We start from the raw sequence: 17,321 nt of genomic DNA on the forward strand, positions 1-17,321 counted from the left end.
GACTTTGAAGTCGTAGTTGGAAAGCTTAAGCTTGGAAATGAGTGGGATAAATCGCACGCCATGTCAACTATCATCAAGCCACTTGTCGAAAATCAAGCATTGAATAGTATTGAAGGATCGGTTTACCGTAATTCCTACTTTAATTTAATGTCTCATTGGATCAACATCATCCCACGACCAAATTTTTGTCCATTAAATTGTGTGGACGGTACCTAGAACACATGAATTTTTTAGTATTGTATCAAACCACCATCACAATTTAATTATAATTATAAGTAACCCAATTTTTTTAGTATTGGAAACTAATAATAATATTTAGAATTGAATAACAAACTAGCCACTTGTTATTTTCTAATTAGACTCTATAAAGATTTTTGTATAATATGTCATGTTAAAATAGGTGTATTTGTGAAAATTCCTTTTTTTATGGGTACAAATAAGCAGATGAATAATTGAGAAGGTGGTAGGTAAATTATGTAAAGATTCGTTTTCTACATAGAGCTTTAAAATAAACACCGTGAAAAAGGGGCCGCAATAGGTGCTTCAATTTTCTACTTGTAGAATTTTGGTAGGCTTCTGGGCAATAACATTTGGAATTATATATAAACTATCTTTGACAATTGAAACCATTCTTCTAACTTAGACTCGGGAACCCAAGAAATAGAAAAGAAAGAAAAAACTTAAAACCCAAGGTTCCTACGGTTCAGACCTTTCACCATCTTTTCAAAGGAAATTTCAGTTTCATCTTCTCCAAATTTGACAACTCAACCAAAATGTATGGAATATACCAAAGAACGGAAACAAAAATGAAATTGAAAAAGTTGTCATTTTGCTTTTTGTGGCTGGCTGAGTCATCCTTTTACCACCAATCACTCTCCTACTCATTTTGCTTTTCATTTGGTCAAGTCCACCTACAGAGAGAGCATTACAAAATTCCATTTACTATGCAGTGGGGCAATTGGAACCTAGTTTAATGCCATAAAAATGCACGAACAAGAAGATTCCAAGAACAGCTCAAAGTCCTCTTTGTACTAATAATGCCATCAGTGTCTGATGGATGGACCATAAAAATAGACCAAGATAAAGACCAGACTAAGTCTTCTCTCTCTCTCTCTCTCTTTTCCCGCAATCCAAAGGCAGGAGGAGGTCGGGGTGATTAAAATTAAGATAAATTAAGGGTTCGATTCCCTCCAATGTAACTAAAAAGATAAAGAATCCCGAATGGTTTGTGTTCACATAACAATCTGACATCCAAATGCATATAATATGAGCTTGATATCTTTAGACATTATAATGACTGAAACATGTAGTATCATATATTGTGTAACTGTCTATTCAAAGAACAGGATCTCTTGATCCCTGTGAAATTTTCAATTACAACAATAATGTGAAGATGCCTATGCTAGATGATCAAAGGCTAAACATTATGGGGGAAATTGAGGCATTTCACATGGAGAAAGTGAGATTTATCCACGGCAAGGAGCAAAAAGCTGGCCTGCCCATGAGCTGAGTAACAGAGGTATTGCAAGATTCCCCCAACCATGAAGTATAAGTGGGACTGATTAGAGAGGATTTACATTAATACACGATGAAAGGATTTGATCTAAATTCTTATAACCTGTGGAACTGCATGACCGGATAAAAAAGATGGCCGCATAACAGCTATAGCCTATAACAATACGAAAAGAAGGATGACAAACCGAAACCAAGTCAGAGGAAAATGGCTATGGTAAGGCAGAGATGCAGCTGAAGTCTGACTATTCCGGGTCTTTTTCGTTGATTCTGGAGTAGAATGGTGACCTAGTCCAACAGCAACAGCAGGAGGCACATTGGTAGAGTTAGGTTTAAAAGGCAAGCTAGTATGGTTCTCAACGTCATAACCTGCATTGGGATCCAAAAATTTGGTCATGCAATTAGTTCATACATCAGGGCATGGAGAATAGCTGTGTGCATAATAAATGAGAGTAACACCTACAGTCAAACTTCTTCCAGCCCAAAACGAATTTCTCTCGGTCAAATACAACATTGTAGCCAGTCATATAGTTTTCTGTAGAGACACCAATAACTGAAGCATAAGCCAACATGTAATAGCAAAACAAATGCAACTAGGATATTTAGATTAAAGTGGGCTATTGATCTGAGAGGAAGAAGCTGATTCGTTACGAAAGCCTCCTTGGTGTATCATTATGGAGTACCAGGCAACAAAATAACCCAACACACTGAGTAATGGTCAGCTAAGTTAGTCCACAAGTTAGAGCAGTCACAGCCACTTTACTGTGAATTAAAATCAACTGCCATGCAAAAGACTTACGTCCAATTATATTTAGTTGCGTACTCTTGACAACAGCCAGGCAATATACCAGCTCGCTCTGCAAATCAACAGCAAGCAAGATATTTGTGACCATTCTTGGCAAAACAACAAATAAAACTGGGGCAAAAAAACAAAGCATTACCTGGGTGGAGATGACAATGATCGGATCATAGACTGCGAACTGGCTCCCACCTTTCATGGTTAAACTTAGACTAGGTATAAAACTAGCATTTGCATCAGAACTGCACATTGAAAGAATTTTTTTAGGAATAGAAGAAATTTTTTAGCTGGAGTTAGAAATGGAGACAAATAAGTACACAAACCTCATATCATAACAATATTCAAATGGGATCCTTGGGTCAGGTGGACGACGCTTATCTCGAGCCAGTGAATTGAACTGCAAAATTCATAAAGCATCAACTATTGAGTTGTATGTCCATGTGTGTGTACATGGTGTTCTCTTGTCCGACATACTGACGTGTGTTGTCAATTGACTGTCTGATAACATAAAGAAGTAAAATTATTTACAACACTTAAGTGCTTACACTCTCTGAAAGCCTTGTATAAGTTGGGTCACCCAAGTATGTGAAAGACGTCCCAGAATCAAAAAGAGCTGTGAAGTCAATGTCCATAAGATCTGTTCCCACTCGAATTTGAGTTACGGAAATGTTATAGGTTGGACTGTAACATGCGTCCCATTATATGACATAAAACCAACGTTAAAACCTCCTTTCATGAAAAATTAATTATGAAAAATCAGCATAAAGTATCTGAGAAGTTACCACTTACTGTGACGGGTTGACATTAAATGGGGTCTCTTCCTGGTCAGGACTCCCCTTGTCACCAAAATTAATTCTCCCAACCCCATCATGTCCAAAACACATGGAAAAAGAATCGGCTGTAAAGCCTTCCCGGGATAAAATGCTAGGAACAGAAATCTTCTCCATACCAAGCCCAAACAAACCATTAGGCGCTGCAACATCCAGGAAAGAACCACTTTGCACCTGTCCACAACTGAACAATTTACAATGCATTTTCAGCTACCTGCATGAGACTAAAACAAAAGGAACAAAAAGAGGTCCAAAAATTACGATGACAGAGCTCACCCAAAGGTAACGTATGCCTCAACAAGTTCCCGATGACTATCTTCTGTTTTTAAGTGGAGAACATCCTCTACCAATATCCCAGAAGTAGAAGTTTCAGCTGAGACATAAGAGACCATGTAAGGGCAATTGTTGAATGAACCCATACATCTATTACGGTGTGCACACAAACTGTTGTTGCAACTGACTCTTTTGCTTGTCGACGACCCTTCAGGGTCATATTTGCTAACCTCAAAATCCTGCCACGGTAAATCATATGTATTTACTAACTGCTAAAGCAGAAAGAGTAATAGATGAATGCATCAGGAAATTGATATCACCATTCTTGTCCTTTACACCCAAAATCATAACAAGATCTCAGAGTGCCATTCTAAACTGCCTACCCCTTTTTGCATACAAAAATGATAGTAGCTACATTTTCCTACAGTCGAACTAATATGACATAATCTGCATAACTTAGAATTTGATTTCTCTCTGCCAACTCTATAAAGATAGATAAACAAAGGAATACAAAGTTTTCATTTGCTAATTATTTGATTAGTCTTGAAATCAGATGCCGGTGTGTGACCAACCCAAATACAAGTTACATTTTCTTGATAAAACTGAAACAAGTCGGCATATTAAAAGCAAATCAAACAGACACCAAATTCAAATGACACTCTCATCAACAGTTCCACCATCTAATTGGAACGTGCACATGGATTGGAATAGAAAGAACTTATCTTTTGTTAACATAATTAAAGAAAGAAAAGAAAAGGCCCAAAAACTGATAGGAATAGGAAATGAAAATGAGTGCAATACTTACAGGAGCATAAGCTGTGCCTTCACAAGGCACCCAAAACAGATCACTCCCTGTATCAAGCGCCACCATAAACTTCATTCCCGGCGTACCCAATTGCACCGTGGTGTAATGCAGGCTACAAAAACCTCCCCAAATATAAAATGTAAATAAATTAAATTAAACTCCAAGAATTTAGTTAACAAAATTGAAGCTTTAGAGAAAGGCATTGATAGTAACACAAAGAAACGTACAATCCCAAGGAGCTGATCCGAAAAGTCGAGTTGCCATCAGAGAAAGCTAGCGGAGTAGTAGTGTCGCTCTGGTCGCTCTGGGCGAGCTTGCGGCCGCGAAGAAAGCGATCGCGGCGGGCCAATTCCGAGTAGTACTCGAAGCTTCCCTTCGCCGGAAGGTTGTCCGCCGGCGAGAGTTTCCCGGAGACGGCCGACCACTCCTTGACGGGGTCGGAGAAGCGGTGGTGCATCTTGAAGCTGAAGATGCGGCCATGGCAGCTCTGAAGGCCCAAGATTGACAGAAAGAAAAGGAGGACGACGAATTTACAGAGATCAGTAAGCATCTCTCTTTGAAATTTTCTCGAACCCTAGAAAGATTTGCATTGGGGAAAGAAGAAGACAACGAATGGATCGAGAAACAGTGGAAGAAGAAGATCTTGGAAGACGAAGAAGAAAGTGCGTTTGGTGGGAAATGGAGTAAGTGAGTGAGAGAGTTTGCTTTGCTCTGATGCACTGTTGTTTTTTTTTGGCGTTTGTGGCGGTGGGTCCCGCAACATGATTTTAATTTGACAGTTGAAGAAGTTATTCAACTCGGAAGTGTGACTCACTGGATTGCGCGAAGTCCTGACTTCGAGGGAAAACGGACAAATTGAGATTCGACGCGCGTCAAATGTGTTTTTTACCTAGGGAGATTTTCAACGGTCAACTTTTTTTGGAGGGAAATAATCTACTACCTTATCCGACGGTCCGGATCAAAACGTGGTTTATTAATCATGAATGAAAATACTCAAAGCTCTTGCATATTTGGGAAACAAAGTGTAACAAATATATATATATAATATTTAGTACCATACATTAAAGTTTTGATTGATATTTTAACTCTTGCTTCTACTAATAATTTTCCTTGGTATATTTTGTCACAAGTTCAACTTGAGCAATTTCAATTTCAACAAGTTTATGGATAAGTAAATATGGTCGCAAACTCATTAGTAAATTTAGAATATACTTTCATTTAATTATGTGTTAAGATTTATTTCGATATTCAGAATATTAGGTTTCGATGGGAATTTCGTGTAATTTTACTTTTTCATAAAAAGAAAAATATTGACAGATTTCTGATTATTTTGATTAATTTGTTAGGATTTTGATATATATTTATATATAAAATATTCATTTGAAGTGGCCACACATAAAGATTGAAAGCTGCAAATTTGAGGTACTCATCTCATCATATATACAATTTGATACTCACAATTGAACTCAAAAGGTTACAAAACTTTTACAAATGAACACTACAAAAACAGAACCCTGAAAATTCAGGGAGAAAAAAACTCTCATTCTTCCAACAAATCGGGAGACGATCACAGTGGAGAGGCAGAGGTACTAAAACCAAATTTATCTGAGAGCTTTGTTCTTGTGAATGGAGAAAGAAGTTCCATCTGATGAAGAAACTGCACATCATGAACCAGAGGGTTATTTGTTCTGCCTGGTGGAGATCCTGAGTAACATGCTGGTGAACACTTGGTGCATACATGTTCTCTCCCATCAAATATTTCCTGCACCAGGTCCCGAGTTCAAATTTTATAGACGACAATTATTTCGATTTGAATAATAAAAAAGTAAATAAGATTCAAAAAGCGTGAATGCTAACCTTTTCAGTGATCATATTCAGAATTCCGCTTCTTTCATCAGAATTTTGTTGGCTGGTTACAAAAAAAAGTAAACAGAAAAGAGCTACATAAGTTGGTAAGCTATGGAAAAATTATTGTGTTTTGAAGAAAAATGAAAACCCAGAAACATTTTTTTGTTAAAGATCATGGAACACGAAAAAAAGAAGGTTAAAGCAACTAAATAAAATTAATTAGGACCTGTGCTTGTTACATCTTTGAGGCTTGAGGAATTCAGGTATGGCAGGGCCAGCTCTACGAGGCTTGGGGCAGAGAGGCTGGTCATGTTTGCCTGTAGAGCCAAGCTTGTTTGTCTCTGCAGAAGCCAAATCAAGAAGATTGCTTTTCTTCACACCTAAATGGTGCATAATTTTTATCTTCTATATCTTCTGCCTTCCTTTATAACAACAAAATGAAGAGGAAGAAGAAATCAAAGTCGCAAGTACTAGAAAATAAACGATTAACTTGTGACTGGCAATTCAACTGTTGCTATTTATTTTACCCTCATTGAAATGGTAATTAATATAATAAAACCTGCCCAATTTATTTAAATATTAGCCACACATTTAAGACAGATAGGAGAGAGAGAGAGAGAGGAGAGAGAGGAGAGAGAGATAACAGTGAGAAATTAGTGAGAAGTGGAGCCACATTTTGGTTGTAGACCCTGTTCAACTGTTCAAGTATTGTAGAAAGAGCCTCTTGAAGAAGCAAAGCATTTGCTTGGCCAAGAGTGGAGTTAGGATGAGTCTTGGCTTTTGATCTCCTAATATTCCTCAATTTTCCATCTTTGCCGACGATTTTTTTGGTCCGGGTAAGTTACACTAATCCCATTATTGAACCATTCTTTTTTCCAAAATGTATCATCATCAAGTGCATGTTTTTAACATTCTCACATCAATCCAGAACCTTATTGTTCTCTTCTTGCAAAAATGCATTGCAAGAATATTGGAAGAAATACCGAATTCAAATCTCCGTCCCCATAATCAAAAATAAAAAACACTGACCGATGCCAAATACTTGCAATCTTTAAAATAAAAAAATTTGTCATAAACACATAAATAGCCACAAATGAACACAGATTTTTTTCTTCTTCTTCATAATAACGCCAATATGGACAATAATTACGGTGCAAGTTACAAAGTCAAACAATTGGTGAATAATAGTATTGTAGCTCAAATTATGAATAATATATATCCCAATCAAACTTGGGCTGTGAATAGACCTCATAATCGATGGTTCCATCCACAACAACACTGTCTACAGTTTGTATGCCTTCCAAAAGGGCTGGATGAAAACTATCATTCTGGGAAGGCAAGAGTTTATACATTACTAATAACCCAAGTGTGAATATGGCTTGCAGCTTTGTTGAGTCTCCATGGACAGAAAAGAACAAAAGCATTGCAAGCAGGAACAAATCAACACAAAAACGCATGATGCACAATACTGTATCCATCAACTTCCCATCATTCCCAGCAGGAAATCCCCGGACCCTATAGACAAAGAGAAAGTTGTACTTATCAACCACATACCTATACCCAAAATAAACCGCACCAACAGGAACCACTAGTGGAGCAAAGGAAGAATATATAAAGGTCAGGGCGAATATCGTCAAATTAAACGCATAATATTGTGCAAAATCGAATGTCTGCTTCGGGGCTGTTGAGGTTCTGTTGATGGGATATTCAGAAAGATCTTGTCCCGGGAGATCAATTCCATTCAGTCTGGGAGAGTCATATGTGTGATCCACAATCAAGGGCCTCTCTAGACTATCAGTTTCCTGAGTTTCTAATGGATATTCTTCACTTTGTTCTGGTACCAGCTGCAGCATGTCATTCTTCCGAAACTTCTGAATCTTCCTTTTTATCCAAGGGATTGGGGCCAGTAGATCATACGATATTCCCAGAAAAGTACTTGTTATCAAAAATGCAAGAGAGGAAAGGCATGATCTTGACAAAAATGATGCACTCATGTACTGCTCAATCCTCTTGCAATCTTCTCCGTCCAAATAGCACCTTCCCATCTTTAGGATGGCACTCTCTAAAGATGATTCAACCAGACCCTTAAGAAGTATAAGATTCACCAGGAAGAAACAAACCATCTTAAGAAGAGCAGCTCTTTGCTCCCCTGACACTGTAAGATGCCGCTCAAACTTAGAGAGATAGGAAAGTGCTGATGGGATTATTATATACATGCTTATAAAAATGAACACATTGGGTAAAAACTGAAAGATAAGACTCCCAAGCCAGCTTGAGCTTTGCATCCAAGCTAACCACAACTGGGCGTTATCCATAGCTTCTGCATTTATAATCCGCCAGGCATTCTTGAAAGCACTAACAACTGCAAGAGGAGAGCTAAAGAACAGGAGAATCAACAGCAAGCATGTGTTCACCAACACTCTCCTCAATTTCAGTGAGACTTTTGACGATCCCAAATGATTCCAGTAAATATCTGTTGCCAGGGGTGCCTGCTCAACTTTCCATTGGTTCCGTTGTAAACGCAACTCCACAAGAGAAAAGAACTTCCCTATCCGACTCTTCTTCTCATGTCGAAAGTCCTGAACCGCTTTATTAGCAGTGTACACATCCTTAAACACCACAAACGCAACACCAGCGCCCAGTGCACGCCCTTCTTTATAAGCTGCAAGTTCAGTCTCCAATTCAGCTCTCAATCCCTGCAACTTTCCTAATTTCCTTTCATCCGTGTAACCCAACCTAGCCATAGTTTGATACCAGAAATCTTTTACCTTTCCCCACATATAACATGCCCGACCCCTTACTCCCTCTGATGAAGCCCCAAGATATCCTTCCTCTTCACTTTCATATGGCAAGAGCCGGGAGTCAATTCGTGCAACCAACCAAGAAATTTCATCCCTAACCTTCACCAATTCCGAGGCTAAATCATCCAATGCACACAAATCCATCGGCATTATGACCCTATAAACCTTTCCCGGATACCTATGTTGAAAATATTCATGCAACACAGTCCTATCATTTCCTATAGTTTTTGGTACCCCCTGGACCATTATAGTAAAAATAGCAGTGGAATTCGCAGTTGGGTCACTCAAATTCCCGTTCCCATCCCTAATCCTAGTGATCCTCAGCCTTCTCTCAATAGCAGATATACCAAAATGCACCAAAACAACAACCACCACCACGAAAACAAAATGCACCCAAAGCAAAGCCGAACCTTTCTCAATGTGATTGATGGTCGTCTTCGAGAATTGGTCTCCAAGCACAGCATTCCCAGCATATAGATTCAACGGAAGCATCACAAGCACAGCCAAGACCGCCATGGACAAGAGCAAGCCGCAGCTGCCACCCTCGATCAAGAGAAATTGGGCCGCGTCAGCTCCGCAGTGGCGCGCAATCTCGCGACACGTGGCGTGCCACACGGCGAGGAGCTTGGAGACGAGGGCAGACGGGCCAGGCATGCGGCGGTGGTCGCTGCGAAGCTTGACGAAGATAAAAATGAAGACACAGAAGAAGGAACCGATGGCGGAGATGTTAATAAGGTATTGGATGTTGCCATACCAGGCCTCGAAGGTATCGTCGCCATCGCCAGGGGACGGTGGAGGAGAGAGAGTATCGTTCATGAAGGAGATTGGAAATAGGGTTGAGCCCATTGGCGGGAAATCTAGAGTTTGAAGAGCCAGAATTTGGGGTTTCTTTGGTGGGATTTGAGGTAATTGACGCTGAATTGGATTGGAATTTTCTTCATGTGGGAGATGAATTAGGGTTTGGGTTGAGGGGTTTTTGGGGGGTTGTCTTGTGGAGGTGAAGAAGAGGAAGACGCTGGATTTTTTAAGGTGAAGTGTCCGAGGTTCCAAAGGAAGGAATAATTTTGCGCTAAAACCCAAAAATAAATTTAGAGCTGTTTCCTTTTCTTTTCTTTTCTTTTTCCTTTTTCAATTTTTGGGTTGGGTTTTGGTAAAATCATGTCATATAATACAAGTTGGGCTTTAATTTATTAAATTTCTACATAAAACTGTGATTATGAGTTGGATGCTTTAACTAGTAAGCTAGCAAGAATACTACTCCTACATGCTAAATAACCAAATTCTAATTCAAATTAAGAATGGAACAAAGAAAGGACATCAATGGATTTGGTCTTTAATTCCACATGGGTTAATGATGTGATGGTTACAAGTTTGGTAGCATAAGGAATCATGAAATTCGATCAACCTTTTTACTTTATGATTATATTTGTTTACGACTCATGACTTAATAGACAGTATCTTCCTTCTACTCGAAATAGCTAAATAGCTTCTATTCTTATTACCCTAACAATAAAATAAAAACATTACAAGAAAGGTAAAATTTTACCTTTTATAGTAATAAAGCTTTTTATTTAGCAACTGTCGTTGATCATTATTTGAACACATAACCCCTCCTTCCTAATACAATGAAAATTTATTAGCCTAGACAAATGGTCATGGGCTATTATAGTTTTTTGTGATCGACCTGAATTTTGGGCCTATATTTATTTCTTCTGTGGTTTGTTCTCGAGGTTTCTAGCTTCATAATGTGGGGCCTCCCCTTCTTCTATTGCCTTTGGGCTAAATGAAGCAAAATGTGCATCACCAATTGTACGGTACCATGCTATGTTTTTATTTTTTTTCCCTTCTTTTTTTTTTGGGCGTTTTGACAAGAATGTAATAATGATTTAGAGCGTTACATATCAATCATTCTTGGCAGTGATACTTTCCACCAAATACGCGTTTTAGACTTTTAGCTTTTGTTTTATAGCTTTTGAACTTCAGAGTGCTGCATTTGTTTCTCTCTCTCTCTGTCCATATAAAAACTTTGATTGCCTGACCTCAACCTGTTGTTTGTTGAGCCCGAAAGCGATCAACTGCATTGCGATTGCAATTATTGGGTTCCCACCCAGATTTTCACTTGGGTCTAGATTTGGACGTTTTCGTTCTCATAGTTTTCTGTGGCCGAATAACATCATTACATATACTTGTAATTTAATTTGATCAAGTTTATTAAACATGCAATCAAACACACACGCATTTTTTTTCTTACATTTTATTAGAAACAATGACATATGTAATAATATTATTGATGGTAAGAACGAGAATGTCAAGATCATGACCTAAGTATTGTCCAATTTTTAATGCTTTCTAATTGTTCTCGAGCTTTCTAAAACCAACTTTTTCGTAAATTGTTAAATACCAAAGCTACGTATAAACACAACTTTAGCCTAACCCTCTAGGTCTAGGCCAACCAAGCTACCTAACGAATAAACAATGTGAACCTACACTAAAGCTTCTTTTTGCTTTCTTTAATTTTTTTTAATCGAGGAAATGTGCACTCACTTATAGATAAGTTGATTCCATATAATGCAAAGCTTGGGATATCTCGACTGCGAGCATCCATATGTTCTTAAAGTTGTAAAGTTTAATCACAAGAAGCACCTCCTTCCCAACAAGGCAACAACAATAAATATATTTACTTATTTAAATTTTTAAAAAATAAAAAATAATAATAATAATTGGTCGGCTTGGTCTTTGCCTTTCTTGTGTGAATTGAATTACGATTGCAATGGTCCTAAAAAGGATATGCTATAGTTTCACGAATTTTATCCCCATTTTCATGTTTAAAAATATGAATAAGATAAAAAGAGAAAGCAAGTGGTCGGTTTGGTCGTTTTCTTGCGTTGACTGTGAACAATGCAAGAGAGGGTCTTACCTCTACTGTCGGTGGGCATAAAACCATTCAACTACATCCTAGTCCAAATCCCAAAATACCGAAGCATAAATCATAGTCAATAATGAGTTTTGACACACAAGTACTTCCTTAATTAGGGTTTTGCAAAATTCAAGACTTCAAATTTTGGTATAATTAACTTTTCGATTCAACTTGTACTCCTTAGTGAGTATGTATATGTGTAAAGTATGACTCAACTACAAAAAATGAATTACATGTCACGTGCATTAGGATGTTGCTAAGAGCAGAACCACATTTGGTCCGAAATAATCATAGCACCTCATAACATCAGAATTTCATGTAAAATTTATATGAAATGTCTACCTAATAATAATACGTCAACCCTTATGTCAAACAGGTGTACTAAAATGCATCATTGCATACAGATGCAAAATGTTGAAAATCATATTTTGCAACTGGTTTATTTTGGGATATTCATCGACACATATGCTCAAACGACAGCCTAACTTTGTCGTTTGCCAATCAAAGAACAATAATTTTTAGTCACAATCAAAGAACAATAATAAGAGAAGAAAAAAGAAAAATAAAACTCTTGCTCGGGAATTGGCGCCACAAAATGCGACAATGGTTTTTAAATGAATAGATCTTGTTCATTTTCTGGGGGCGCAATTTTTATAAAAAATCTGGCATTCTTTTTATAAATATTATTTTACTTTAAACCCTCCAAAACTCCATATAATGATTGCCACTTTCTCGTGATTGTGTGTAGACACGTGTCCTCAAACCCTTGACGTTTGGACACCTATGCAAGGAAGTCACAAGCTCACAAACACAACCCATCTTCAAGAATCAAAATTGGTTATGAAAACCTTAAACATTAACTCAAACAACACGTAACAAAAATCTACAAGTAATGTGTTTCAATATATTAAAAAATAAAATAAAAATAAAAAAAGCAATTAAGAAATAGAGAATTGCATTTTTCAATTTAAAATTCTTTTGCAGCAAAAGTCAACTTTTGCTTTAAAAAAAAGTCAAGACAATAAGCAAATGATAATAGATGCCATATTGCTAATTGAATCATAAATGTCATTAGAGATCCTTTATCTAACAACCAACTTAAATATAACATGTCATAACTTATCACTCTAGCAATCTTTTTGGAAAAAATGACATACAAAAGCACTTTTTGAAAATCAACTACAAAGAAAAGTACTTTTTTTCCTCCACAATAAAAATGTTAATCCTTTTCTCACTATAGATTGATGAAAATATACCCAATTTTGATTTTTATATTTTGATTTTATCATAATATATTATTTATTAAATTATTCTCCCTCTTTCTATCTACTTTCTCTTTCTTTGGTTATATGTGGAGCCCATGGCTGCCCATATGCATTGCTGGCTTTCAGCCATCGCTTTGTTCGTTTTCCTTTATAGGGGTTTGTCTGCTGGAAAAGACCACCACAGACAGAGAGAGAGAGAGAGAGAAAAAAGAGAAAAAGAGTTTCAGTTCGTTCAATCACACTGATTGAGAGCTCTCTTTTGTTAAATCATCTATATCTTCTTCTACCTTCTGCGTCACCCACAAGAAAAACCCAAATTCAGAAGAAAAAAAAACAACCACCAGTCGAGCAAGTTAATCCCAGGATAAACAGAAGTGACCCCTATCCAAAAACCCTTTTGCCCACAGTTTTTGGTTTGATGGATCTACAGATCTAACGCGTTAATACCCACATGTATTGCTCTGTTTCATTTAGATCTCCTTCGTTTTCATCAGCCACGATTCAGTAGCTGACCTCAACTCATCAAGCAGCCTAATTTTACACTGTGAGTTTCTTTCCCTCAAATTTTTTCTCTTCTGGGTTGTTATTTTTGTGATTGGTTTATCAAAAAGGTTAGTAATTCGTCAGTGGATGTTATAAAGTCGCTGAATTTTTTTGTGAGTGTGTGTGAATAATTGTATGGTTGAAGTGTGAGATATAGAGAGGTAGATATGACTGCCACTGTTTCCCAAAACTCTCTGTTGCTTGTGTTGCTTTCTTCATTTCAAGGTAGTATTAACATGTGGGTCATGGTCCCGCTAAGCCTGTTAGCAGAAATGTGGATGGGTTGATGTTTTGTACCTGATTTTATCATCTTGGTTGAATGAGACTGTTAACTGAATTTACATAGTAAGCTGATTCTGTGGTCAAGTATATGATCAAATTTCGTTAGCTAGGGATTTTGTTGTCCTATATTAATTGGCTGTTTTCCCTTTTATAGTAGATTTTTTGTTCTTCAGGAGAGGAGGCTGGTGGTGGGGTCTTTGGTTGGGAGTGATTTTGCATCCATTTTGGATGTGGAAGCATTGGAGGCTGGCCCAGGTGAAATGAGGGATGTTATCAAGGTTGATGAACTTTCTGAGGGCCTGCTGGCTGCCATCCTCGGACCGATATGTACAGCTAGGTTCGGATGCAGCTGGCAGACAAGATGGGTTACTTTGGTACAAAGACACCGGGCAACACTTGAATGGTGAATTTTCAATGGCTGTTGTACAGGCCAACAGTTTGCTTGAGGATCAGAGTCAGGTTGAGTCTGGTCCCTTGAGCACGCTGGAGTCTGGCCCATATGGCACCTTTGTTGGAATATATGATGGTCATGGCGGTCCTGAGACCTCCCGATACATCAATGATCACCTATTCCAGAATCTAAAAAGTAAGCTACATTATCTCAGTCCCAGATGAGCTTTTAAGTATAAAAGTTTTTGTTGCAGGAATAAATTGGATTCGCTCAAATTCGTTCATGTTAGGATTCATTTTACCAGAATTAAATGAATCTCCTTATTACAATTCAGGGGATGTGTATTATCGATATTTCAGTGATGAGTCTTGAGATTGGAATGAAGTCATTGCTGATGACTTTGTTTTTTTTTTTTTAGGGTTCACATCAGAGCAACAGTCCATGTCAGTGGATGTGATACGGAAAGCATATCAAGCGACAGAAGAGGGATTCCTCTCTGTTGTTACCAAACAGTGGCCTATGAAACCCCAAATTGCAGCCGTTGGGTCTTGTTGCCTTGTTGGTGTGATCTGTGGTGGCACCCTTTACATTGCCAATGTTGGTGACTCTCGAGCTGTGCTGGGGAGAGTTATGAAGGCTACTGGGGAGGTTCTTGCCATCCAGCTGTCATCAGAGCACAATGTGGCCATAGAATCTGTCAGACAGGAGATGCATTCTTTGCACCCAGATGACTCACGTATTGTAGTTTTAAAGCATAATGTATGGCGCGTAAAGGGATTGATACAGGTACTTCAGTACGCGTAAAGGGTTTCCATCTCCCTGAAAGCATGTTCTTTATAGTTTCATCTTAAATTATACATGACAGATTTTGTATTCCTGATATTGACTTGTTTAATGGTTCAACAAGAAGATTGAAATGACTAAGCAGTTTGTGATTCTTGGGAAGAGAACTGTGGTCCTTAATAGTACAAAGTGGTATTAATATCTCACATGTCAGGAGGCTAAGATGTTGGCTTCATGTCGGGTACTTAGACCTTTGAGCTAGTAGATAGACTTGTAGGCTAATTTTTGCTTTTACTTGAAGAATAAAGATGTCATGGGTAATTATTAACATTATCCGTGAGAACCTGGCCTGAGAGTGGTTTAAGCGGTGATAAATTTTGATTTTATCAGGGTTCACTTAGATTGACTTAGAGCTGCTATTATTTTAATATTTCAATATAGAAATGATTGAGCACATGCAGGTGTTACCAGTGTTCAGCAGATTGATTACATTAGCCCTTCAGAAAAAAGAAGCACAATTTGAACTTTGTAGAACAATTTTTAATGGAATAGTGTGGAGATCTCTGATTATTTAGGAGAAGTCCCTTTAAAAGAGCTATTTATTTAAGGTTTTTAATGCATCAAATTTATTATTCGAGGTGAAATATTTTTAAACATTTCTTTATTTTTGGTGTTTAATGGATCAAAATTTATGATTCATAATTGAATGTTTTATTGTTATTGATAATTGTTGTTTTTAAAGAAAAAGGATATTTGTCTTTTGCAGGTTTCTAGATCGATTGGTGACATATATCTGAAAAAGGCTGAATTTAACAGGGAGCCTTTGTATACCAAGTTTCGCTTACGTGAACCTTTTACAAGGCCAATTTTAAGCTCTGAACCATCGATCTCTGTACATGAACTTCAACCACATGATCAATTTGTCATATTTGCTTCTGATGGGTTGTGGGAGCACCTTAGCAACCAGGAAGCGGTTGATATAGTTCAAAATCACCCACGCAGCGTAACATACTTATCTCAATGTTGGATGCAATTTCTGTTTGCTTTAATATGTTTATTTAAATGGAATAGCCAGTTGTGCGTTGTACTATATTTGGGCTTTATCTGGCTAGGATAGGATCAGTGTGCCCTATACATGTTGTTACTGATAATAAACAAGTTGTTAGATGGGCAAGAAGGCTTTGAGGGGGATATATATGCTTGCATTGATAGGTTTATGATTAACAATGCAGGAGCAGCAAATAATAGTGCAGAATTGTACATCGAACACCATATTATGATATTGGTAAATAAGAGACGGAATGTGACTTTACTCTCTTCTTGTTTTTCAGGGAAGTGCTCGGAGGCTTGTGAAAACTGCCTTGCAGGAAGCAGCCAAGAAAAGAGAAATGAGATACTCAGATTTGAAGAAAATAGAGCGTGGTGTCCGCCGGCATTTCCACGACGACATAACAGTCATAGTCGTATTTCTTGACTCAAACCTTGTGAGCAGAGCCAGCTCAGCTAGAGGCCCTAGTTTGTCTGTGAGAGGACGTGGTATTAATATACCTGCAAAAACTCTTGCCCCTTCCATGGAAACCTCGTGAAGCCGGCTCATGTAATATTGTACCTATTGTTGAGTCCTTCTGAGAGCTCCGGTGAACCATCAGCTTGTAAATCCAAGAGAGATAAGGGAAGGTGCAGTCAATTTTTTTTCACTGTACAATGTAACAATTAACTTGAACATGTATGTTACTTTAGTTTCTGAGATCTTGAGCAGAGGTATAAGGAAAGAATCAAAGATGTAGAGCTTCAAAGATGACAAACACGAGATTCTTTCTTGAGGAAATCTTCTCTGCGAATTCGTATTCTGTTCTATTTTTCTTTGTGTACTTCATGCAGAGCATTGGGTTTTGTAAATCATGTGGAAGGACAGCCCTGGAAATGGAAATCTCTGCATGATGTTGGTTGCATATTGCACTTAGGCCCCGTTTGGTTCATGGGAAAGGAGACTTAGAAATGAGAATTCAATTGCTTTCCCATGTTTGGTAAGTCCATACATGAGAAATGATTGTCTGGCACATGGGAAAGTAAGGGGGAAAGTAAAGTCCTTTTCTCAACTTAGGTTTTGTTTTTTTTCCTCATGGGAAAGTTTAGGAAAATGAGCCAACATTTTATGCACAATTTTCATGACTATTTTGTTCTCATGAATAATTTAGAATTATAATGTATCATTAAATGCATTCTTTTTTTATTTGATTTAATCTGGGTATAATTAGAAAATTATACAAAA

The 17,321-nt window shown here is 37.7% G+C and overlaps 3 protein-coding genes and 1 long non-coding RNA gene across 8 annotated transcripts; 1 reads left to right on the top strand and 3 right to left on the bottom strand.

The window, feature by feature from the left end:
* LOC18770677 (aspartyl protease family protein 1) lies at positions 1,257-4,913 on the bottom strand. 3 transcript variants are annotated; one of them, XM_020569516.1, is made up of 10 exons: positions 4,447-4,910; positions 4,220-4,331; positions 3,418-3,653; positions 3,101-3,325; positions 2,857-2,992; positions 2,635-2,708; positions 2,454-2,553; positions 2,312-2,369; positions 1,976-2,047; positions 1,257-1,881 (listed from the first exon to the last, which is right to left on the bottom strand). In XM_020569516.1, the coding sequence occupies exons 1-10, from the start codon at positions 4,767-4,769 to the stop codon at positions 1,670-1,672; spliced, it is 1,548 nt and encodes a 515-aa protein (XP_020425105.1). In that variant the 5' UTR covers positions 4,770-4,910; the 3' UTR covers positions 1,257-1,669. The 3 variants fall into 3 exon arrangements, with proteins under 3 accessions (XP_020425105.1, XP_020425107.1, XP_020425106.1); XM_020569518.1 differs by having other exon boundaries at positions 4,220-4,341; positions 4,447-4,567; XM_020569517.1 differs by having other exon boundaries at positions 1,783-1,881; positions 1,972-2,047; positions 4,447-4,913.
* On the bottom strand, positions 5,807-6,391 carry LOC109950178. The gene is made up of 3 exons (XR_002272476.1): positions 6,294-6,391; positions 6,077-6,128; positions 5,807-5,981 (listed from the first exon to the last, which is right to left on the bottom strand). It is a non-coding gene; the product is annotated as an uncharacterized LOC109950178 (long non-coding RNA).
* LOC18771828 (CSC1-like protein At4g35870) lies at positions 7,152-10,119 on the bottom strand. Its single transcript, XM_007204589.2, has one exon. It carries the CDS (start codon positions 9,712-9,714, stop codon positions 7,270-7,272), a length of 2,445 nt encoding a protein of 814 aa, XP_007204651.2. The 5' UTR covers positions 9,715-10,119; the 3' UTR covers positions 7,152-7,269.
* On the top strand, positions 13,198-17,001 carry LOC18771659 (probable protein phosphatase 2C 60). 3 transcript variants are annotated; one of them, XM_020568050.1, is made up of 5 exons: positions 13,198-13,594; positions 14,049-14,461; positions 14,685-15,052; positions 15,816-16,071; positions 16,381-17,001. In XM_020568050.1, the coding sequence occupies exons 2-5, from the start codon at positions 14,143-14,145 to the stop codon at positions 16,521-16,523; spliced, it is 1,086 nt and encodes a 361-aa protein (XP_020423639.1). In that variant the 5' UTR covers positions 13,198-13,594; positions 14,049-14,142; the 3' UTR covers positions 16,524-17,001. The 3 variants fall into 3 exon arrangements, with proteins under 3 accessions (XP_020423639.1, XP_020423638.1, XP_007202114.1); XM_020568049.1 differs by having other exon boundaries at positions 13,200-13,594; positions 14,030-14,461; positions 15,816-16,052; XM_007202052.2 differs by having other exon boundaries at positions 13,200-13,594; positions 15,816-16,052.

This window comes from Prunus persica, chromosome G7 (assembly GCF_000346465.2).
Source record: "Prunus persica cultivar Lovell chromosome G7, Prunus_persica_NCBIv2, whole genome shotgun sequence".
Classification (NCBI taxonomy): Eukaryota; Viridiplantae; Streptophyta; class Magnoliopsida; order Rosales; family Rosaceae; genus Prunus; species Prunus persica.